The 26,012-nt window shown below is 39.0% G+C and overlaps 1 protein-coding gene across 5 annotated transcripts in view; it reads left to right on the top strand.

The window, feature by feature from the left end:
- TBC1D8 (TBC1 domain family member 8) overlaps window positions 1-26,012 on the top strand; it is a 133,321-nt gene that overhangs the window by 56,050 nt on the left and 51,259 nt on the right. For all 5 annotated transcript variants that reach the window (XM_072614684.1, XM_072614688.1, XM_072614686.1 and 2 more), the window contains exons 3-4: window positions 20,488-20,606; window positions 24,425-24,653. In XM_072614684.1, the coding sequence (XP_072470785.1) occupies window positions 20,488-20,606; window positions 24,425-24,653 (348 nt within the window). The remainder of the gene's footprint in view (window positions 1-20,487; window positions 20,607-24,424; window positions 24,654-26,012) is intronic.

The following is a 26,012-nucleotide window of genomic DNA, read 5'->3' as shown; positions in this document are numbered from 1 at the left end:
TCAGTCTTAGACAAGTCACTTAAACTCTGAGCCTTACTTAGGGTCTTCTATACAATGGAGATAATCACCTTTGTATAATGCTGTTGTGAGCGTGGAATGAGATAAATAATAGAAGTTAATTCACTATATAAAGTTAAACATAGAAGTAGAGATGGAGAATACAGGCATACGGGTGGGCATTAACATGACAAAGACGTTATTTAATTTGATTTCCATAAGAACCCTGCAAGGTAGGTAATGCAAGGTAGGTAGCAGGTAATAATTCCATTTTACAGATGGAGAAAGTGATGTTCAGGAAGGTTACGTGATCTGCTTCATGGTCATATAATAAGTGGCAGGGTTAGGATGTGAACCCAAACTAGCCTGAAAAAACTTTCTAAAAACCTAACTGGCTCCCATTGAGGCTCTTCTACAGTATGAACTGGGAGGAACACATACACAGCATCATGGAATTTAAAGTTGGAAGGAACCTCAGAGTTTTCTGTAGTTCAACCCTGACCTGAAAAGGAATCTCCACCATAACATATTTGACAAATGGTCATTTGGCTTTTCCTTTTGTTGTCCAGTTATTTCAGTTGTGTCCAACTCTTCATGACCCTATTTGGGATTTTCTTAGTAAAGATATTGGAGTGGTTTGCCATTTCCTTCTCCAGCTCATTTTACAGATAAAGAAAATGAGGCAAACAGGGTGAAGTGACTTGCCCAGGGTCCCATAGCTAGTAAGTGTCTGGTACCAGATTTGAACTCAGATCTTCCAGACTTCAGGACTGGTGCTCTCTCCACTGTGCCACCTAGCTACACCTATAGCATACCTAGATTTCCGCATAGCATCTGGCACAGTCTCTCATACTGTGCTTGGGCACAAGGGGAGCTTGTGCCCAAGCTGATATTTTGAGTTATTTTTGACTTTTCTCTCTCCCACACGTTCTTTCTGTTGCCCAATTCTGTAATTTTCTATTTCCATCACCTTTTTTGTACCTACCCTTTCCTTTCCATTCCCCCTCATCTCTTCTTCTCTTCTTCCCTAGATGACTTTAATAACCTCCTAAGTGATGTTCCTGTCTTCAGGCTGTCCTTTCTCTAATTTATCATTTATATCAATGACATCAAAGTCAAATGAAAATGGGGGGCCACTGTACATAAGGATCCCTGTGGGCCACCTGTTGACTTAGAAAATCACATATTAATATTATCCATGTTTTATCATCTTATTTATTTTAGTAAACATTTCTGATTACATCCTACTCTGGTTCTGCTGCACTAGGGAATGTTGCTGCCTATGTGTGACACTTTGATTTGCACTCTTGCCCAAGTAATCTTCCTAATATATTACTATAATCATTTTATATTTCTAATCAGAAATTTTTAGTGACTTTTCACTGACTAATTAATGGTCCTGTCATCCAAGGCTTTCCATAATCTGACTCCATCCTATCCATATAGCGTATTAGAAGTGCTAGCCATGCAAGATTACTCTCTAGCCTTATTTCTTTCCTTACTTTCTTCTCTATGTATTTGTTTATATAGCTCTTCTCCCCTCAGTGACTAGAATTGGCTTACACTTATCACAGTGTTCATCTATTGGGGTCCCTCCCTGCCCAGCAGTGGGGCGCAGTGCCTTCTGTGCAGTGACTGCTTGATTGTTGAATTTTCAAATATTGTTGAATTTTCTTCATTCAGCATGTATTTATTATGTACCTACTGCATACGCAGTATTTTACTAAGGGCTAGGGGAGATAAAAAGTTTGGATAAACTTCCGTGCACTCACAAAGTTAATATTCTGTTAGGGGTATTAGAATGCAAACAGGTACTAATAATATACAATGTCACACAGGCTGCAAAAGAGTAGTAGCCTCAGTGTCAGGATTCAGTCGTTGCTCTGACACACACTGACTCTGTGGCCCAGTGCGAGTCATTTAACCTGTGAGCGCCTTAGGTCTGCATTGGTGGGGACATGAAATCAATAAAATCACACATCAGTCCAAAAACAAGAACCAGTTACAAACCCAGTATGTTTCAAAGTGTGAGAAAGAAGGTAGAGTGTGCCCAGGAGGACTGGGGGATGCTGTGTGGCATGGGTGGCATTCACTGGGCTCTAAATGAGGTAGATTTGAAGGAATTCAGTAGAAGATGGAACAAAGGGAACATATCCAGGGGTGGGGAACCTGAAGTCTCAAGGCCACATACATGATCCTGTAGGTCTTCAAGTGCAACCCTTTGACTGAATCCAAGCTTCACAGAACAAATCCCCCTTAATAAAAGGATTTTTTCTGTAAAACTTGGATCCGGTCAAAAGGCCACACCTGAGGAACTTGAAGGCCACGTGTGGCCTCAAGATTACGAGTTCTCCATCTTAGCATAAGCAAGGGCACAGAGGTTCAAGAGTGAAGAGGAGAAAGTAGGATAGTTTATGTAGAGACTAGAGTATGTAGAGTAGGGGATTCCTTAAGTACAGGGGTCTGTGCACTTGGGTTTTTTTTTTTTTTTTTTAATATTGTCATAGCTGTACTTCGGTATAATTGGGTTCCTTTGCTATCAGTCAATAGTCATTGAGAATATATTGAGTACCTACTGTGTGCCAGGCACTGTGCTGAGTGATGGAGATATAAGGAAAGGCCAAAAATAGCCCTTGTCTTCTTGGAGCTAACAATCTAATGAGAGAGAAAATTCTGTGTACTTTAGTTTTTTCATTTAAAGACATTTTGTAGATTACTACGTTAGTAGATGGCACAGTAGGTAGAGAGCTGGGTCTGGAGTCAAGAAGACTCATTTTCTGAGTTCAAATCTAGCCTCAGACACTTACTAGCTGTGTGACCCTGGGTAAATCACTTAACCATGTATGCCTCAGTTTCCTCATCTGTTAAATGAGCTAGAGAAGGAAATGGCAGGTCACTCCAGTATCTCTGCCCAGAAACCCTCAAAGGAGTCATGAAGAATTGGATGCAACTGAAGTGATTGAACAACAATAACAAAAAAACATTATTCTGAGGAGGGTTCAATAGATTTTACAGATTGTGAAAGGATCCAAACACATGAAAAAATTAAGAATTACTGATGTGGATGGAAATGATTTGAGAAAGAGAAAAAGGTGGAGACAGATTTAGAGGGCTTTGAAGCCAAGTAAAGAAAGGAGTTTGAACTTCACTTGGTAAGCAGTGCATCCCTTGAAAATATTTGTCTAGGAATGACATGACCAGGCTAAATGTATCAGATGGTAGTCAGATGAGTTGAATATAAGCATCAGTGGGGGGTGGGGGAGAGGGAATGTCATAATCTCTGAGAACTTCAGTTCTCTACAAAATGAAGGGGTTTTGTTACATGGAGGGTTAGTAGTGAGTAAATGAATAAAAAAGCATTTATTAAGCACTTACTATGTACTACGTACAAATTCTTGTGCTAACTGCTGGAAATACAAATAGAAAAGTAAGGCAGACCTTGCCCTCAAGGAGCTCACCTTTAATGTGGGAGACATATGTGAGACTTCAGCTGTAAAAGTCCTGTGATCTTTAGGGTGCAGTGGCACAGCATATGTGAATACCTCATGTTTAATGTCCTTTACACTGATAAAAATCATGATTTTGGATCATATCAGTAGTGGATTTGGATTCAGAACTGGACAACCCATTATCTTCATGACCTTGGGGAAGTTACTTAACATCTCTTCCTCATCTCTAAAAGGAGAGCACTGCAATCAGTCATGGCATTCTAGATTTTGAGATCCAAGGGACCTTATGTGCCATATAGTCTAGCTATCTTATTGTACTCAGGAACCTGCCACTCTCTAAAGTGGAGATCCTAGTATGAATTGCTCGGGCCTGAAATTATAATCAGTAATACTAATAATAGCTGACATTTAGATAATATTTTAGTTTGCAAAGGTACTTTTACATACATTATGTCACATGACCCTTACAATAACCTAGTGAGGCAGATATTACTGATGTCCTCATTTGGTTGGTTTTCAGTCATGTCCGACTCTTTGTGACCCCATTTGGGGTTTTCCTCACAAAGATACTGGAGTGCTTTGCCATTTCCTCCTCTAGCTCATTTAGCAGATGAGAAAACAAAGGCAAACAAGGTTGAAATGACTTGCTCAGGGTCACACAGCTTGTAAGTGTTGGAGGCTGAATTTGAACTCAGGAAGATGTCTTCCTTACTCCAGGCCTGGCGTTCTATCCACTGCTCCATGACAAGGAAATTCAATAGATTAAATCATTTGCTTTTGGTTCAACGGTGAGAAAGAATCAGAAGGAGAATTTAAACCGAGGTCTTTCCTAACTCCAAGTTCAGAAGTTTTTTGGTATAAAATGTTACCTCTCTAGGCTCTGCTGAAAGCCATTATTATCATCGTAGGCATCATGCCTTAAGGTTTGTAAAGCATCACACACATACACACACACACACACGTGTGTATATGTGTTGCTTTCAACCTCTTTCAATCCTTACACAATAACCCTGGAATGTAGGAATCACAGTATTGTTATCCCTATATTTAGAGATGAGAAAATGAATCTGAGGGAGACTAAATGTCCTGTCCAGGGTCCTAGTGTCCAAGGTATGACTTGGACCTAGGATATTTTTAGTTCAAATCCAGCACCCTATCTGGTATGCCATAGTGTCTTTCTTAAAATGAAAATCCAAATAGGTGAATTTCATTTTTCTTGAGATAAGAAGTAATCAAATATTAAGAACATCTCAGAAATCTCTAATAATATCCAATAAAAGCAAATATCTTCTACCTCCCTCCCTCTGCCCAAAGGTCACTGATATTAAGTTTGGTCAAATCTTTTCAGTCTGAGAATGTTTACAGGAACATAAGAATAAATATTTAATGTATTAGGTTATTACCAGATCTTTTTAATGTATGAGGCTTGTGCTTTTTTTTTTTTAAGAGGGTGTTGGAATTAGATAGGAAGAGAAGGAAGAGGGTTGTCAGGGATTTAAAAGTGTACCTGTTGTAACCTGCTTGCTTAATGCTTTGAAGTTGAGTCACATGACTCTAAATGGATTTCAACCAAGGTCTAGTTTTAAAACTAGTTCCCTGAAATCCTAGGTCTGGCTAAGAGTTTGTGTCTTCCTGGCAGTGGCCATTACAGAGCTATAATCTTCACTTAGTTGTCTGTGGTAGTGCTGGGTAGAAAGAGTTATTAATTGGTTGAATGCACCAGGCAAGGATGAGATTGATTTGAAAGCTCCAAAACATTTTTTTCAGCTTCCCCTCAAAGATTTCTGTATTTCAGATGCCTGTTAGGTGGAATTAGGGTTCTTCTTGGCACATTAACATGACAGCTCCTTTTTTTCATCCTCACAGCCTCACAATTCAAACTTTCACATGACTGAATTATGGATCTTTTCTCCAGTGCCACCTTCCTAATGGAGAAAAGAACTGGTAAAAACAGCCCTTCAAATGAAACTGCACAGATTAAATCCTGTGGGCTGAAAACTGTGGAGATACATTTCTTCTTTTTCTATTGTTAGTTTGTAAAAGATTACTTCCTCAGACTCTTATCCTCTCTTTTAATACAGAACTCCTGTCCTGTCTAGATTCAGTGTAATTTTCCAGAGTTTATAATGACTTGGTTCTGCCAAAAGGTAACCCAGCATTCCCTTTTCTAAAAAATGATTTGGCCTCAGTATAGACTGAATTCAGAACATAACATTTAACCCCTGAGCACTAGGTAAGATTTCTTTGTGACAGCACATCTCTTGAAGTAACAGGCAGGTAATGACTAGTAAAGTAACATGGGGTGTAGCAGAAGAGAAATCCATGATATTTTTGGATTAAATCCCCTTGCACTTTTACAGAAAACACGGAAGTCCAATTGTTCCTTTGTACGTACTTATATGTATGAATTCAAACCAAATAATCCACTGGGACTTAATGACAATAGTGTCAGCTTTGCCATGACCAGTTGATTGAATGTCATTAGAAAGAGCTCTTTGCAGTGATCCACACCTTAAATCAATCAGTACTGAGTACACTAGGTTAGCCATTGAAAGCTGCCAGGGCGTAGAATGACCTCCTATTTCCCTTAAAGCTAGAGTAATCTTGTATTTCCCTTACAGGCTTGGCAAAGTATCATTTAGAAATCCTAGAAGAGTAGTTTTCTCTGTATGTGTGTGTGTGGTTTTTTAACTTTATTTTTGAAAACCTCCTAGAAGTGCCATGTATGATGTGTTATCTTTTTCATATTTAAACAAATTTTGCTTTGAGGTTTATTTGTAACATCCTTCAGGTGATTAGGGGCCCCCCATGGTGCTTCCAAGAAAGGGCTGGTGACTCTAGAGCCGCTTTGGGTTTTCAGAGGGGTTCTTCCCTCCTAATTGAGCTCTTTATTGCTTTGCTGCAGCAGCTGTCATTGGATCCAGGTTTCTCTATGGATAGACCCTCTGAAGAGAAGGCTACCTACTTCAGATCTCTAGAAATTTATGCCATTTCTGCAGGAATTGGTTGTTCAAATTCTTGAAAAATGCCATTTGGAAAGAGACTTGAGATGACTGTGTGTGTTTGAGTGGGAAATTAACATAAATAAATGATTGGGTTTACAGTTAGGCTTTCTTAGCCTTTCAGGTTTGTAGGTCTGTGGATAAGCTACCTTTTGATTCATTACTGTAGCTCCATCTCACTCCCCATTTCTCCATAATGTTGGAAGTGCATTCAGAATATAGTGACCAGTCAGTTTTACAGGCCAGTTGAGATAGAAGAGAAAAAGATATGGAAGGGAAAGAAAGGCATCTGAAGAAGGATTAGAGGAGTGAATACTGATCCAAGTCATTCCTTTTTTTTTTGTAAAGAAGTTGGGGTTAATGGTAGCTAGATGATACAATGGATAGAGCACCAGACCTAAAGTCAGAAAGACTCGAGTTCAAATCCAAGTTCAGGAATCTCTTAGCTTGTGTGATCCTGGGCAAGACACTTAACCTCCATTTACCTCCGTTTTCTCACCTATAAGTTGGAGATAATAATGGCACCCATCTCTCCTGCTTGTTGTGAGGATCAAATGAGATAATTATCCTAAGCCCTTAGCACAGTGCTGCCACTTAGTAAGCTCTCCATAAGTTATTCTTGTTGTTGTTGTTAGTGGGTGTAGGAGGTTGCCTAAAATGATCAGATATGATGATCGTATTTTTTTTTTTTGCTTCACTTTTTGCCCCCTTTCTAAAAAAAGAAATATTTAATTCTGGGGCACTTGGAAGGAATGACTATAATGTAAAAAACCAAAGGCATCAGTAAAGTCCATTTACAATTATTTAGCCCTTTGTATTGACAAGAACAAAGTGGATTCAGCTTAAAAAAGAATTGGTTGTTTTTAAGTTGGAAGCAACCTCCACCTGATAGGTACTCAGTAAATGTTTGTTGAGTGGATGGATTGAAATGTGGGAATTATGTGGGTAATCATTATTATTTATTTTCCTCTCACAATGTATGCACTTCAGAAGTGCACAAGGGGTGAAAATCTTTAGGTAAATATGGCATTAGTGTACTGAAATTCTGTGTGACCTTGGAAAGATTGCTTTGGTTTTAGAATTTAGGTGTTATTTCTGATCATTAGAACTTTAGTTTATATTCTTGCAGTTCATTTCAGCACTTTTTCTCCCTAGTTTTACATCACTGACCATTGTTTCATTTTTCTTAAAATACTATATGTAAAGTTAAGCTTACATGTATTGAAGTATATTAAATGGTTAGGACTTAAATAATGCTTCCATTCAGATGGCCTCCTGTTACCTTTAGACCTAGTCTTTGCACAATAGTAGATTGAAAAGCCTGGCTTCTGACTGCCTGCTTTGTCATTTTAAACAGTCTGACTTATTGAATCCATTTGCAGACTCTTCAGTTTCATGGTACATTTAGGCATTTTGGTTGCTAAGAGAGAACGCATAATTTGTTATATTTGTGGAGGAAAAGTTTCTCTTCAACCTAGGAATACAACTCTTTGTGACTTTGTTAAAACTAGAAACTTAGACAGGGATATTTATTCATTTCACTTCCTCAGATACATCCAGGGAATAATGGGTATTTCAAGCTACCCTTTATTATGGTCCTCCAATAATTTAAAATAGATACTTTCATGGTCAGTTTGTCAAGATAGAATGATCAGAGTGGCCTCTGTTACTGACTGACCGACATTCATTCATACCTTGTAGATGCCATCTCTGTAACTCTAGATGAATTTTCTATACTTTTTTTCAGTTTTCGGAGAGAGCTAATAAATTGACAATAGTTCTTTTGTCCTGAGAATCTGAGGGTTAGGGCTAGACTAGGGATTTCTGAAATATGGGGAAGTCTCTTTCTATAACACAAAAGATAATACAAAAATATTAAAATTTTGCTAGTTGTATTTCCAACACATTCTAATCTAAAGCCTTTACGTAACTTCTGGATTTAGATCTTCCTGTGTTAGAAACTATATAGCTATCTCAAAAAGTGATTTCTTCATGACCTATTTCAATAATAGAATTTAAACTTTAAAAATCCATTTAGAATGTTTTGAACAGTCAATTAAAGGAAGAACAGGAAAAAAAGATGAAATTGCTTTATTTTTATCCAGAGAGGAATGGGAATAAAAAGAGGGAATGAAAGGGGGAAAGAGCCCTAGATTTCTGTGCGCCCCAGTGCATCTAGTTGTTCAGGTGTTGTTCAGTCATGTCTGACTCCTCCTGACCCTGTTTGGAGTTTTCTGGGCAAAGATACTGGAGGGGTTTTCCATTTCCTTCTCCAGCTCATTTTAAAGATGAGGAAACTGAGGCAAGCAGGTTTAAGTGATTTACCCAGGGTCACGCAGGTAGTAAGTGTCTGAGACTACATTTCCACTCAAGAAGATGAGTCTTCCTGATTGAAGACCTGGCAGTCTATCCATTATACCATCTGGCTGCTCTTGCACCTAGTAGATACTTCCTTTTCAGGCTCCTTTTGTTGATCTAGGTCCTGCCCCTCATGCTGAGTATACCCAAAGACCCTCTTCTCTCTCTATAACCTCTTTCATCTACTCCCACTCATTCACTTACCTTTATGCAGATGGTTTCCAGATCCATATGTCCCATCCTGCTTTCTGGCCTGAGGTCTAGTCCTCATATCGAACCACCTCTTGGACATTTTGAGCTCCATGGCCCACAGGCATCTCAAACTCAACATGTTCAAAACAGAACTCATGAGCGTTCTCCTCCCAAATCCACTCATCCTCTTCCTAACTTTATCATTTCTGTCACAAGCGTTGCCATCTTTCCAGTTCCCCAAGATCGCCACCTCCGAATCATCTTTACCTCTTCATTCTACTTCATCCGTATGCAGTCAATTGCTGTCTTGCCAGTTCAGGACTTTTCTTTCATCTGTTCCTTTCTCTCCCTAAACAAGCCACTCTGCTACCAGGTCATTTCTCACCTAGATTAGTGCAGCAATTTTCTAAATGACTTCCCTGCCTCAAATGTCTCCCCTTTCCAATTTATTCTTCACTCGGATACTAAGGCAATAATCTAAAGCACGCGTTCTGTCCCTACTCAGAAAGCTGCCCTGGCCCCCAAGGCCTTTACACTCTGGTTGCATCTCTGTCCAGATTTATTACAGACTACTTCTTTTTTTTTTTTTATTTAACTTTTAACATTTATTTTCACAAAATTTTGGGTTACAAATTTTCTCCCCTTTTATCCCCTCCACCCCAACCCCAAGCATTCTAATTGCCCCTGTGACCAATCTGCTCTCTCTTCTACCCTCCCTCTCTGCCCTTGTCTCCGTCTTCTCTTTTGTCCTGTAGGGCCAGATAGCTTTCTTTACCCCTTAACCTGAATTTCTTATTTCCTAGTGGTAAGAACATTACAGTTGATCCTAACACTTTGAGTTCCAACTTCTTTAGCTCCCTCCCTCTCCACCCCTTCCCTTTGGAAGACAAGCAATTCAATATAGGCCAAATCTGTGTAGTTTTGCAAATGATTTCCATACTAGTTGTGTTGTATAGGACTAACTATATTTCCCTCCATCCTATCCTGTCCCCCATTACTTCTATTCTCTTATGATCCTTTCCCTCCCCATGAGTGTCACCTCGGATTGCATTCTCCTCCCCATGCCCTCCCCTCCATCCTCCCCCCCCACCCTGCTTGTGCCCTTGTCCCCCACTCTCCTGTATTGTGAGATAGGTTTTCCTATCAAAATGAGTGTGCATTTTATTCTTTCCTTTAGTGGAATGTGATGAGAGTAGACCTCATGTTTTTCTCTCGCCACCCCTCTTTATCCCTCCACTAATAAGTCTTTTGCTTGCCTCTTTTATGAGAGATAATTTGCCCCATTCAATTTCTCCCTTTCTCCTCCCAATATTTCTCTCTCACTGCTTGATTTCATTTTTTTTTTAAGATATGATCCCATCCTCTTCAATTCACTCTGTGCACTCTGTCTCTATGTATGTGTGCGTGTGTGCATGTGTGTGTGTGTACTCCCACCCAGTACCCAGATACTGAAATGTTTCAAGAGTTAGAAATGCTGTCTTTCCATGTAGGAATGTAAACAGTTCAACTTTAGTAAGTCCCTTATGACTTCTCTTTGCTGTTCACCTTTTCATGCTTCTCTTCATTCTTGTGTTTGAAAGTCAAATTTTCTTTTCAGCTCTGGTCTTTTCATCAAGAAAATTTGAAAATCCTCTATTTCATTGAAAGACCATTTTTTCTCCTGAAGTATTATACTCAGTTTTGCTGGGTAGGTGATTCTTGGTTTTAGTCCTAATTCCTTTGACTTCTGGAATATCCTATTCCATTCCCTTCGATCCCTTAATGTAGAGGGTACTAGATCTTGTGTTATCCTGATTGTATTTCCACAATACTTGAATTGTTTCTTTCTAGCTGCTTGCAATATTTTCTCTTTCACCTGGGAATTCTGGAATTTGGCCACAATGTTCCTAGGAGTTTCTCTTTTTGGATCTCTTTCAAGCGGTATTCTGTGGATTCCTTGAATATATATTTTGCCCTCTGGTTCTAGAATCTCAGGGCAGTTTTCCTTGATTATTTCATGAAAGATGATGTCTAGGCTCTTCTTTTGATCATGGTTTTCAGGTAGTCCCAGAATTTTTACATTGTCTCTCCTGAATCTATTTTCCAGGTCAGTTGTTTTTCCAATAAGATATTTCACATTATCTTCCATTTTTCCAATCTTCTAGCTATGTTCTGTGATATCTGTCTTTCTCACAAAGTCCTTAGCGTCCATCTGTGCCATTCTAGTTTTGAAAGAACTATTTTCTTCAGTGAGCTTTTGAATCTCCTTTTCCATTTGGCTAATTCTGCTTTTGAAAGCATTCTTCTCCTCATTGGCTTTTTGAACCTCTTTTGCCAATTGAGTTAGGCTAGTTTTCAAGGTGTTAATTTCTTCAACATTTTTTTGGTTCTCCTTTAGCAGGGAGCTGATCTGCTTTTCATGCTTCTCTTTCATCCCTCTCATTTCTCTTCCCAGTTTTTCCTCCACCTCTCTAACTTGATTTTCAAAATTCTTTTTGAGCTCTTCCATGGCCTGAGCCCATTGAGTGGGCTGGGACACAGAATCCTTGATTTCTGTGTCTTTGCCTGATGGTAAGCATTGTTCTTCCTCATCAGAAAGGAAGGGAGGAAATGTCTGTTCTCCAAGAAAGTAGCCTTCAATAGTTTTATTTCTTTTCCCTTTTCTGGGCATTCTCCCCAGCCAGTGACTTGACCTCTGAATATTCTCCTCACACCCACTTCGCCTCCTGATCCTCCCAGCCAGCGTTTGGGGACTGAGATTCAAATGCTGCTTCCCGCCTTAGAGCTTTTGGCGGGGGCAGGGCTGCTATTCAGTGTGAGAATTAAGTTCAGATGGTCAGGTCAGGGCAGGGCCACCTCTCAGGCTCAGTTCCCTCAGGGGTTTTATGTACAGACCTTCCACAATGGATCCAGGTTCCTGCCCGCTTGGGGAGCCCCTGTCTGCAGCCGCCTCTCAGCTTCTATCTCCCGGGGGGGGCCCGAGCCTTGGGGGCACCCCACTCCCCTCTCGACCCGCCAAAGAGACTCTCTCACCAACCCCCGTCACCTGTGGGTGGAGGAGCTTGTGCCACCACTGGAGATCCCGTCCCCGTAGCCCGCTCTGATCTTTTCCTCACGGTGTCGCAGCTGCTGCAGGGCTGCCCTCTGCTCCCAGTCCCGGCGCCCAGTCCGCAGAGCGAAGGACCCCCCACGAGAGGTTTGCAGGTCTCTCTGGAACAGAAATCTCCCTCGCTCCAATATTCTGTGGCCTCTGGGTGCAGAATTCGCCGTGAGTTTCTCCCCTGTAGCCGTTCTGTGGGTTGTGGGTTCGGAGCTATGTGTATGTGCGTCTTTCTACTCCGCCATCTTGGCTCCGCCCCCCATACTACTTCTTACCACAGCCTCTGCCTTCTAGCCAAACTGTTCTTCTTGGGCATACCATTCTCTCTATGACTTGTACAGGGTGTCATCCATGCCCAGAAGGCACTACCTCCTCACCTCTGCTTCTCAGAGTCCCTGGTTTACTTCAGAGTTCAGCCTATATCCCTTCTCCTCCATGAGACCTTTCCTGGGTTTATCAAGGAGAATGAAGTTTTACTTTAAAGGAGGGAGGTAGGCTTCAATATGAAAAAGAAAAGAATAGAAGAGGCTGAGTCGACTCCTCACCTGTGTCTGAATGTTGAATACTGCAGAAATGTTGCACAGGAAAAGGAAAGGAGAAAACCACTAAATGCTTAGAGTTGGAAACGCATTGGAGGCTCTTTCCAGTGAGGAGGAAGCTAGATACTCTCATGAGGAAAAAGCTGTTTAACTTCCAGGAAATAACAGTGTGCCGGTCTGTAGGTTCTGTTAAATGAGAGATCATGGATAGTGAGAAGGAATGAGTAGGGATAGTTATTGACAGGAGGTCCTGAGGCAACCACAGGGTGCAGTAGATGGAACACTGGGCCTGGAAGAGGAAGACCTGAGTTCAGAATTGGTCTCAGACACTTACTAGCTATGCGGCCCTGGGCTAGTCACTTAACCTTTGTTTACCTCAGTTTTCTCAACTGTAAAATGGGCATTATAACAGCACCTTCTTCACAAGGTTATTGTGAGGGTCAAATGAGATGACATTTTTAAACACTTAGCACAGTGCTTGGCACATATTAGTGCTAAATAAGACCTTGTTCCATGGTCTACCTACTGAGGAAGCTATTTGAAAAACTGATGATATTTGAGAGGCCTTACTATGGCACTTACCAAGACAGGACAAGAAATTTCCCATGATTTGACAAACTGGATGATTACGACATATGCACAAATGAGACTGCCAGAAGGAGTTAAAAAAAAAAAAACATTGCTAAAGACTATGATATTTTGAATAAAAAAACTGAAGACCTCAGGGGCACAAGTTGTGTTTTTTTTTCCCCCATTTCTGCTGCCAACCAAAGGCAAGAGCTTTAGAAGAGAGAGACAGATTTTGGGGAAATGAACAGCTGGTTGAGAAGATGGTATCCATGAACAGGATTTGGCTTTCTAAAACATAATTTGAAATACAGTATAGGAATTATAAGTTCCTGGCCAGGGATGGAGTATATCCAGCAAGAATTGATAAGAATATATCTGCTTGGAATATTGAAAATCTAATCAAAAGGGCTTTCAACTAAAAAGAGGAGAGAAAGGAAACTCGAGTGTTGGCCTTTACATTTATATATAGGTAGATAACTACTGAGTAACAACACTGAAGGAAGAAAAGTAGTATTAGAGATGCAAGGATCTGTGCGATGTACAGAATCCAAGACAGGACCCATCAGTATGACTTCAGATGTCTATACGAGTTGTACAAATATGAGTAACAAGGAAAGTGAACTGGAGATCACAATTTAAGGAATAAAAATGACTATGTGTACATATATGTATATACACACATATATGTGTGTCTATGTATATGTATGTATATGTATATGTGTGTATGATGTATTAGGGTGAAACCCCTGACTGTCATGTCTCTCTGGAAGGGTATTTCTTATTTAAAAGAAAAAGGATAGGTAAGGGATTAGGGGAAAGATTAGGCAGAGTCACACTCTATATTAAGGAGCAGGCTCAGAGGATGGGGAAGGGAAGCATGACTGAGACAGTTTGGATGAAGTAGAAGTGGTATTGTCACTGGAGTACACAACAGTCTCCCTGAGTGGGGGAAAGAAGAGATGAGGAGCTTGAGAAACAGATCGTAAGCCTGGAACGTAGACATGACAGAGTAGTGAGATGAAACTTCATTTATCTAGACATCTGGTGAAGCATTCTGTCTGCCAAAAGCAGAGCAGCTAATAATTTCTTGATTTGTTGTAATGATAATTTCAACCTTTAAGGAGAGAGGAACCAATAAGGAGGAATTCTATTTTAATTGTAATTCTCAGCAACTAGGAGAAATGATGGGAATTTTGAAGGAATATGACTATTGCTCATACTAGGGGACTTCAACATACATATTAATTTTCCTTCAAACACCCTAACCATTTCATTTTTCAGCCTATTCACTTTCTATGACTTACTCCTATGCTCCACCTTAGCCATACATAATGATGGTCATATCCTTGATCTTGCCATCACCCACAAATGTAACATCTCTGTGTTAAAGAATTCCTAAATTCTTTTATCTCACCATAATCTAATGACTTTTCACCTCTTCCTTAGCCTTCCTTTACCAAACTCTTCATCCTTACCATGACCCCTCCATTCTCTCCTGGGCATCTCCCCTGCACTTGATTTCTACTTTTTTCCTCATTTTGACCCCGTGGAGAACCAATTCAGCACTATACTGTACTCCTTTCTTGAGTCCCTAGTTCTCTAATCATTTCATTGATTGTACCCTGCTAAGCCTTAGACTTGGATCACTTCAACCATTTACTGCCTTAGCTCCTACACTTGTGATGCTGAATGAAAATGAAGAAAATTACACAACCATTCTGACTAGGTCTACTACAAATTTATGTTACACAGGCCCACACAGCTGCTAGGGAATCCTACGATATACATGTCTTATCAGTTCCCTATTCTGTTCTCCACAACAGCTCTTCTAAACCTTCAGTGGCTCCCTGTCACCCTCCTCTCTCAGCTGAGAATCTTGCTTCATATTTTACAAAATTGAGGCCATTTGCCACAAGCTCCCTCTTCTCCTCTCTTCTTCTTCACTTCACTCAGGTGCCCTCATCCACTTTCGTATTCTTCACCCCTGTCTCACATGATAAAATGGCTTTACTCCTTACCAAGGCTAACCCCTCTATATGCTCAAGCTATCCCATTCCATCTGATATCTTCTAACAAGTTGTCCTCTCTGTTATCCCCCCTTTATCACTTATTTTCAATCTCTCCCTGTCTACTAACTTATCATTCTCAACTACCTGTAAACATGCCCTCTAGGATTCAATACAGAATCCTCTGGTTAGCATTCATTGCCATTTATCACCTATCCCCCTATTACATGTCCATTCTCTTTACACTTTACTCTCTCTGCCATGTACTCTTTGATTCAGTGACACTGGCTTTCTTGTTATTCCACAAACAAGACTCCATCTCTCTGGTTGTCCCCCACATGTGGAATCTTCTTCCCCCTCATTATTCCTTCTGGCTCTTCTGGCTTCTTTTAAATCCCAACTAAAAGCTTGTTTTGTGCAAGAAAGCCTTTCCCAACCCCTCTTAATTCTAGTACCTTCCCTCTATTAATTCTTTTCTATTTATTCTGTATATAGTTTTGTTTGCACATATTTGTTTGTTTGTTGTCTCTCCCATCTGATTTTGAGCTCCTTAGGGGCAAGAACTGTCTTTTGCATTTTTTTGTATCCCCAGCACTTAGCACAGTGCCTGAAACCTAGAAGACACTTAATAACTGTTTATTGACTGTCATTGACTACTCCATTTAAAAATTTTGTGCTTTTGGAGAGGACAGCTGGGCATTTAGCAGAGCAGATTTCAAAGGATTTAGAGAAAGGATGGATGTATCCCATAGGCTAAAATTCTATGTAGGAAGTCAACCCAGAAGGGTGGGAAGATCTTAAGGGTGAAATTCTGAAGACACACAGAGAAGTAACTCCAATTAAAAGGGAAAAGGGTAGTGGTTTGACATTTTAATTTAATTATAATTAACTAAAATTAAATTTAAAAATTCTTCTGATGGAGAATTCACAGATTTTAAAAAGATATGGACAGGCACACCAGGAGTAAAGATGGAAGTAAAGCAGATAATGAAGGAGGAATACAAAAGCATGGTATAGTTCTGTAAAAAGGAAGCTGGAACACTAACTCTCAGAATGAATGGGAGGTTGGTGAGAGATGAAAAGGGGGTGCTTTAATGCTATATTAAAGAAAAAAGAAACCTGATAAAGAGATAGTCCTGGTAGTAGATGGGATTATCATAATTAAGAATGTAGAGAGGATGGTCTTCACTTCTTATTTTGCTTGTTTTTTCTGCCAAAGAAGATGAGTTTTGACCTGGAAAAGACTGAGCAAAAATATCTAATATAGAGTTGATACTGAATATAAGTATAAGGAAATAGCAAGAGATCACTTAGCTTTGTCATTGCATTTCCAGTACCTAACATAGCTTAAAAAGGCTAAGATCTCCCACTGCATCTGGGGCCATCTTCAGTTGTCTGGAACTACACTAGTGGTCCCGATAGCCTTGGAAGAGAAAGTAAGGCTGGTGACTTTGCACAGCCCTGCCTCACCTAAATCCAGTACACTTTTAAGTCAGGACATCACCTTACTGATGTCATTGGTCCTCTTAGAGAATGAAGGACACGTAACAACACCACCTAATAGTGAACTGCACTCATTAGGTACCTAGTCCCTGGTCTTCCTTGTGATTAACAGCCACATGTTTATAAGGAATGTAATGGAATTAAGAGTATGTTATTTCATTAAATGGAGATAAAGATAACTGGTCAGCATTGGGGGACAAGACCAAAGCTTGATCATATTGTTCTCACAAACAGTTAAAGATTTCAGAAAATAGAGGATGGTGCATGGTAAGTCTAAAGTGGAGAAAGGCCAGAAAGTGTTATAGAGAGACAGACTGGAATTGAGACTTCTGTAGGAGGATTAGGGGACCTGCAGGAATCAAGGGTTTCCATGAAATGAAAACAAGGACCCAACGAAAGGATAGAGGAAAACGCTAGAAACAAAACTGCCATAGCTAAACACTAGAGCTGGGGACTGGAAACAGAAAGTTAGATTTTGTCTGCAGAACCAAAAGACAAGGTTTAAAAATCATCTATAAAATAAAAGAAGTTAAAATTGTCAGGTCCTTAGACCTTGAGAAGGAAAGAAATCATCGATCAATGACTATAAAGTGTTTCCCAAACAGAGAGCTATATAAATACTAAGTAAGAAGAGAAGAAAATTGATTTTAGTGGAGAGAAGGGCACCCTTTTGTAGGATCTTATTTTGTAGTTTGAAACTTAATATTTAAAACTGGACACAGCGGACATTTAGAATATTGTAGAAAGTGTCTTGTTTTCCCTTATTCTCATAGTTTGTGTTGTTCCCCTTGTGATGCCATTTGAGGGTTTGTTGTTAAAGCTATTGCAGTGGTTTCTATTTCCTTATTCAGCTCATTTTACAGATGAGGAAACTAAGGCTAATAGGATTAAGCTACTTGCCCAGGGACACACTGCTAGTAAGTGTCTGAAGCAAGATGAGTCTTCCAGACTCCAGGCCTGAGCTCTATCCACAGTACTACCTAGCTGCCCCCAAATACATACACATATCATATATACACATGTATATATTTTGTATATATGTATATGTGCCAACAGATAATAAAGAGATAGTAGTCCAAAGGTAAGTTTTAAGTCATTTTATGGGATAGAGATAGGAACTAGATCTTGAATTTCCACTAGTGTAGACAGCTCCTGGATGTGTAAACTCCCTCTATTAACAAAAGTCAGCACCTTCTCTGCACTTTAGAGTTGTCCAGGGCATTGTGTTCAGGGTCACACAGCCAGGGCATGTCTAACTTAAACCCAGGTTTTTCTGGGAACATGTTAGCTGTCTGTCAACTATATCATATTGATTCATAAAGAATTTCCTACTGCATTCTGTAAAAAGCAATGTTAATATTTATATAGATTGACATACATATACATGCACACATGTATATACACATATGTATGTGTATATATGTATATGTGTGTATACATACACACATACAGGAACACTTTACATAAGGATTAATAAAACCTTCATTCAGATTTATACTTTGGATAAAGACAAATTGTAAATTACATAACAAAACTCATCTCTGCAAAATGCAGCAACTCTCGGCCCCAACCCAGTGAAAAGGGGGCCTTTTTGCTTCTGGCCTAGAACGACCAGACGTACTATTTTGTTTAGGTTCTGCTCAAAAACGATTTTTGTGGGAGTGGAGGGGTGGGGACAGTGTTTTCTCTTTCCCATTAGGAAAATCTCGACTTTCTTGTCTAACATAGATTGCCTGGTTCCTTTGCCAGATGCCCTGGGAGCACTTATTACCTCTGAATTTCAGAGTTATGCTTACTGTGAGATTACTTGGAACCCAATCTAAAGAACTAAAAATACTAAGCGTTTTTTTCTTTAAAAGGGTGTGTTGCTCTGTGCTGATAAAAGTGTTGCTATAATTAAATTGTTTAAATTATTATGTATTTTGTTTTCAAGTGTGTACAGTAAAACCACTGCTGCCACCACCACCACCACCACCATTCTTGTACATTTTCCTGTGAAATGTGAAGGCATTATCAGTCAGTCAGTTAGCATTTATTAAGTGCTTACTGCATGGTAAGCACTGGAGAAGCAAAGTAAGGCAAAAATGTGATTTCTGCCTTCTGGGAGTTCACATTCCAGTAGGGGTGAGGAGAGGGGGAAGCATGTGAGAGAATATGGAAAAGTTGAACAGATAAGACACATACTGTATAAGCAGAAGGCAATCTCAGAGGTATGCATGGAGTAGGGGGGAAGGGAGGAAGAAGGCACTAAGAAAGGATCTCAGAAGGTAGAATTTGAGTTGAATCTTGAAGGTAGCCATAGAAGCCAGGAGGCAGAGATCAACCAATCAGTGAGCTAGCATTTATTAATCATGTGTTTGTATGTTGTATGTGCATATACTGTATGTATATGTGTGTATATGTTTTCACACACTTATATGTATATGTGTGTGTATGATAAATTGGGGGCGAATTCAGAGGGGAGGCATTAAGATTAAGGATAACAACCAGTGAAAAGGCATAGCATCTGAAGAACGGAGTGGAACATGCAGGGAACAAGAAGACCAGTCTCACTGTGTCATACATTACATGGAAGAGAGTAAAATATAAGAGTTCTGGAAAGGTAGGAAAGGATCAGGTTGTAATGGATTTTAAATGCTAGAAGGTTTTATATTTGGTGCTTGAAATAATAAAGAGCCACTGGTGTTTTTGAATAAAGAGTGGGATGAAGGAGACAATATATATTCAAATTTAGCATTTCTAATCTCGCTCAATAATCTCATGAAGTACATCTATAATATAATTACACATACATTCACATACTAATGTGTGGGTGTTGAGTTGTTCATTCATTTCAGCCCAGTCCAAATCTTCATGACCCCATTTTGGGGTTTTCTTGGCAAAGATACAGGAGTGGTTTGCCATTTCATTCTCCAGCTCATTTTACAGATGAGAAACTGAGTCAAATAGAGTTGAGTGACTTGTCCGGGATCACATGGATAATAAGAGTCTGAGGCCAGATTTGAACTCAAAAAGATGTCTTCTCAATTCCAAGTCCAGTGCTCTATCCACTGTGCTACTTACTACTCTGTGTGTATGTGTGTGTGTGTGTGTGTGTGTGTGTGTGTGTGTGTGTAGTAAATGAAATGTAATCTCAGAAGGGAAGACACTAACAGCAAACAGATTGAGGAAGGCCTCCTGCAGAAAGTGAGATTTGAGTTAAATCTTGAAGGAAGCCAGGACAGCTAAGAGGGACACAGCATTCTAGACATGATGGACAGCCCATGCAGTCAGAGAATTGGGAAATGAATTATAGTGTTCAAAGGAGAGCAGGAAGGTTTATAGATTATAGCGTGAATGGATGAAGTGTGGGGGGTGAAGTCTAAGAAGACTGAAAAGGTAGAAAGGAGGCAGGCTATGAAGGGTTTTATGTGGGATCCTGGAGGAAATAGGGAGCCACTGAACATGGTCAGACCTATGCTTTAGAAAATTTAGACTTGGTTTAAGGAAATTTAAAAAAATAATTAGAGCTGTCCCAGGTGGAATTCATGAGATATTGTACTCTCATATACTGGAAGCATTCATATAAAGGCAGGAAGATCACTTGGTAAAGATATTGCAGAGGAAGATCCCTGTATAGGTATTGGTTAGACTGCATGACTTTCCAACTCCATGACCCTGTGAGTCTGTGTTTAAGTGAAACGTAGCTAGAAGCAATGGAAATCATGGGTCCTGCTCTATTTGAAAACATACTTCGTCTGTATCTAGGTTTTTTTTTAAAATTCTTCGCCATCTTCTTGTGTCTTATTCTAGGAGCAACTTTAGAGGAGATTAATCAGCACTGGGAGTGGTTAGAACAAAACCTGCTGCATACATTGTCTGTATTTGATAATAAAGAAGATATTGCTAGTTTTGTTAAGGGAAAAATAAAGGTAGGTTTCCTTTTCTTAGCTTTATTCCCATGGTTCCTTATTTTTTTCTTTCTCTTTTCTAACCTGAATGTTACTATTACATCTCTAACAATTTGAACACACAACATTCCTGGACAAGCATTTAATATAGAGTTACTGTGCTTTTGACATAATGTGTAACTACCTGCTGACTTTCTGTCCATGTAGAAAGTAATAATCTGGTAAAACTGACTTTAAGTACTGAATGTCTTAGTTGTGAACTTTGTCATTATGTCACTTGGAGTCACTTTCTTATCATTTGATTTCATGACATCTGGCCTTCTGCCTTCTAAAATTTGTATAAAATATATAATTGTTTCTAAAATAAATTAATTCAACCATATTAATGTGCATTTAACTCAGGGCAGGGGGAGAATTTCATGACCCTTCTCTGCCTCCATTGAAAGAAAATCAAGGTTCTTAGGGTTGGAAGGGACCTTAGAGGACTATCTCCTCATGTAAATATCCCCTTTATAACAACCCTGACAAGTGATCACTCATTGACTTAAACGCTTCCAATAATTGAATTGTGGGTGTTTTGAGTATTTTGCTGATCTACGTTTTGGAATCACTGCATTAAAGACTTTGGGAAAAAAAAAACATTGCATTTTTCTAATACTTAGCACTATCCTATCCCATTAAGCATTTGCATGCATCATTTTACAATTCTGTCTTGTTTATTTATAAATGAAGTGCCTCACCTTGATTTTTTTTGATAGGACAATTAATTTTCAACCTTGGTTTTGCAGCATCCTCAAGAAAGCTCTAGTTTCCTCAAAGGTTATTGTGAAATACTCAGATTTTGAAGAAAACAACTGTTTTTATTCATATCAATTTAATACATTTTGTGCAGCATTTTAGTATGTCAGAGGTGTGGTTGGGGAGGATGATACATTATTTCTCTTCAATGGTTTTAAGATATCATTAGTCCAGAAAGTTTGACAGTCATTGCCATGGTCTAAGCCAGAGTTCTTAACTTGGGGTCTAAGGATAGATTTTAGGGAATTTGTAAACTGTTGGTGGAAGGTGAGGAATTACATGTTTTTTCCACTAATTTCTAACTGCAGTGTGACATTTCCTGGTCCATAGGCTTCATCAGACTGCCAAAGGGACCTCTTGACTCAAAAAAAGGCTAAGAACCAGCCCTTGATGTAGACAGTGACCACTCAGACAGAATGATCACTGTATAGGTGGCAACAGGGCACTGTAGTATAGTGGAAGGAGTGTCAGCTTTGGAACCAGAGGACCTGGCTATCACTTCCCACTGTGTAACTTTGGGCAAGCCACTTAAATCCCTCTGGGTCAGTCTCCTTCCTCTGTAAAGTAGGGGATTGGATTACATGACTTCTAAGGTCTAGCTCTAAATCTGTGATCTTACAAATCTATTTTATTCAAGAATGTTGTATGTTAGCTGGGATAGAGCTAGCTAAAATACCAAGGATCTAGAGTGGGGCTGGCAATAGAGACCAGCAACAGAAGCTAATACCATCGACTCCTCAGCCCTGACTTGACTTGCATTACTCTTTTCTTCCCCTTCCCTGTACTCCCATCTTCTCACTAGGTACCAAATTGCACCTCTTTAAGCTCCATTTTTGGAAATACACCTTTTATAGATTTTATGATACGTAGGAAGTCATCTCCTTAAGGGAAAAAAGCATTTATATAGCACCTACTATGTGCCAGGCACCGTGCTACCCTGGGAGGTAGGTAGTATAATTATCCCCATTTACAGTTGAGGAAACTGAGGCAAACAGGTTGTGTTTAGCCGAGGGTTACACAACTAGTAATTGTCCAAGGGCTGATTTGAACTCAGATATTCCAAACTCCAGGCTCAGCTCTTTAATCCATTGCACCATCTACCAGCCATTGTTATACTTTTTTTTAGCCTTTGTTTCCCCCTTTTCTTTGTTGGAAGAAAGATGAAATTGTTCAGTTGAAACACTCTTGGAAAGACTTTGATGTGAAAAGCCTTTTAGATAAAGGCTATGAGAAATTTGCTGACTCTATATATAGCTTTATAAGTCAAAGGTTAGAAAGTGAAGGTCTCTACCCATCCTAAAGCTTTTGGCCACAATCACTGAACTGCACCTTATGGAAAGAGAACAGTCATGTTTGTTTTCCTATTACTTCTTCTGCCAGAAGTCCTAGGCAATGAAGTATTTCCTATTCACACCCTCAACTTCCAACTGCCTTACAAAGCTTTAAAATGAAGGGAAAAAAACCCTGAAAACAAACCAAACAAACAAAAAAAACCTCCCTTCCTAAGAGATTCCTGGGTCCCAACTTTTTGAGCGCCAGACTTGGAGTTCAAATACTAAGTCAGCTTCTCTATCACTGTCTGACTGTCTAAATCGGGGTGGGGAACCTGCAGCCTCGAGGCCACATGTGACCCTCAAGGGAGGCCCTTTGACTGAATCACCGCCCCTGGAAATCTTGTAGCTAATTTCCCCATCTGTAAAATGGGAATGATACATGGCTACATAGTATTCTGCAAAACACTGTAAATGTGAATTGTTATACTTGTAATTCCATGAATTCCTCTTACTCTTATTATCTCTGCTAATGCCACTGTATCTCATTGGACTATCATAACTATTCTGTCTTGTTACTTGATTCTTAAGACAGCTACATGTTAATTTCATATGATTTCTTTGTAAAAGTAATAATGATAGCTAACATTCCATAGCATTTCTAAGTTTTGCAAAGTACTTTGCAGGTATCTTATCTGATCCTCAGAACTCTTAAGTGCTATTGTTTTGTCTTCATTTTTACAGATAAGGAAGATGAGGCTGAGAGAAATTAAGTGACATCTCCAGTCAAACAGGATAAGATTCAAATTCAGGTCTTCCCAACCCCAATGCTAGCATTCCATTCTGATATTTAATGAACACCACCAAAAAAAACCCAAAACAACTTGATGTAGGATAGGAAAAAAGATTATGTGAAACCACAAATTTCCATTATGTTTAGCTTTTTTTAAAAAGTGTATCATAAATTTAACATGATGCTTTCAGATCAGTTCTACTTATTTGTGGCTCTTACTGAATTTCCTCTCTTCAGTGCATTTATAAAGATTCTTTATTAATCGCTTTTTCTTTCTTTTCTTCTTGTTTTGGGGCAATACTCTAGGTACTTTCTTAAAGATACAATTCTAAAATCTTTTTTTTTTTTGAGCTTTTGTTTACTTTGTAAAGGAAGAGATTTTTACTCGTCTTTTCATTGAAAAGGTATATGTTAGTTTCCAGAGAGATTTTGTGGCATATTAGAAATTTGTGTTCCTAGTATTAGAGTTCAAGTTCTTATGTTGTCACAAACTGTTTATTCTCTTTTCCTGGTTTTATGATCTTGAGCAAATGAGTTCCTCTCTCTGGGCCTGTTTCCTCATCTATACTCCTGGCATTGTTCATTTGAATTCTGAGCCACGAAGTAAAAATTTAAGAAAGGCCTGGCTGTGACTTAAGTGTAAAATAGAAGTGGAAACAGGGCCCCTCCCCTTTGCTTCCTCCCTATGATCTAGGTGTTTCCTGGATAGTAGTCATGATTATTCTTGGGAGTCTTAAGCAAATGAAAGATCTTTTTTGCCTAATTGCAAAGTGAGAATGATGTTATATCAGGTGTTATAAATCTTGAAAACTTGTTACTCTATGCTAACATTTTAAAACCTTTCATATAAGGCACTTAAGGAATTATACTTAAAAGGTGTATATTTGTCTCTGGATCCCTTTAATTAGCTCTCAACAACACAAACCACCTCCCCATTTCCTTTCTTAATTAGAAAAGGATCTTTTTGTTCCCAACAGGCCCTGATTGCAGAAGAGACTAGCAGTAAATTAGCAGAACAAGAAGAAGAGCCAGAGAAGTTTCGAGAGGCCCTAGTGAAATTTGAAGCCAGATTTAATTTTCCTGACGCAGAGAAGTTGATAACCTATTATTCTTGCTGCTGTTGGAAGGGCCGAGTTCCTCGTCAGGGTTGGCTGTATCTGAGCATTAACCATCTCTGCTTTTACTCTTTCTTCCTCGGCAAAGAACGTGAGTGAAGAATCATAAATCATAAATGTTCGTAAATCATGTCAACCAGTGTTAATTGAATGTTTGTTCTGAGAAAGACACTACGCTATAGTGGATACAATGATAAATAAATTGTGTGATCCTCTGCCTTCTGTAAGTTTATCGTCTAGTTGGAAAAATGAAGAATTAAAAATTTACTTAAATATTGTACTATTATTTAATAGTTCAAGTCAACAGTAAGAGAGGTGTCACAAGGCAGTATGTAATTAACTGCTAAATGAATTATACATTTTTATTTATGTTAATTTACATCTTGATTCTAGGGAACTGGGTACTATTTTGCTCTTCTGACAATCATTTCTCTAGCAGCAAGCTTCGTTATAGCTATGCAAGTCATTTTTACCAAAATATTGCTTGGAAAAAATGTTACTGGAACTGATGTTAGAGTAAATAAAATGAATTCTGCTTATCCTGTGCTTTTCACTCATTAACATCAGGGAAACATTTACAAAGTTTACAATATCAAATCTTAGCCCTGTTGTTTGTAAGAAGTACTGGGTGAGGAGTTTTCCTCTAGAAAGGAAATTATTCACTCTAGTACACCTCAGGTTCTATTAAACATAAAGCTTTTGCCTTCATTACAAAGGATGGGTGATGTCAGTTGTATATTTCACCTCCTGTCTGCCATGTACTTTTGGATGGTAAAATTCAAAAGATAAAAATGATGGTAATGGAACTCAGTGTTTATTGTAATAATTAAATTTTCAAAGTTGATCTATTTTAGGGAGAGACAGGTTAGTATGTATGTATCTGAGAAGAAGACTGGGGGAAAAAGATCATCTATAATTAAACAGTGCCTTTCAGAGATCCCCACCAGCCAATTATTACCTTCCTCACTTTTACTTCTCCCATCTTTTCTAAATCAGCTAATCTGCTTTTTTCTTTTTCTTAGTCTCATCTTCATGCCACTACCCTCATTTAGAATGTTCTGTGAAATTTGAAAACTGATATTCAATGATTATTGAAAACTGATATTCGATGAGAATTGTATCTAATTGGAGTCAATATTTGTAAATCAAATTTGTTAGATAGATTCAAATTAGCTCCTCTTAGTAAAATTTATAAGAGTTTAACTTCCCTGTTCTTATGGGCAGAAGTCTACCCACAGAAATTCTAATCCACAAACTTTGCTTGACCGTGGGGCTTTCCAGAGACTTTAGTTGCCCAGTTGCCCAGGGTTATAGAAATTCCCCACTTTGACTCTAACCAATCATAGCCTCTGTTCTTCTTGTAATTTGTATCATGGTCTACTTATTTTTTTTTACTATATAATATGTGTACTACTTTTGTTTTTCAATATTATAAAAGAACTGCTCTATC

The sequence above is a fragment of the Notamacropus eugenii genome, chromosome 5 (genome assembly GCF_028372415.1).
Source record: "Notamacropus eugenii isolate mMacEug1 chromosome 5, mMacEug1.pri_v2, whole genome shotgun sequence".
Classification (NCBI taxonomy): Eukaryota; Metazoa; Chordata; class Mammalia; order Diprotodontia; family Macropodidae; genus Notamacropus; species Notamacropus eugenii.
Note: the sequence above shows the minus strand (reverse complement) of the source record. Positions and strands in the feature narration are given on the sequence as shown.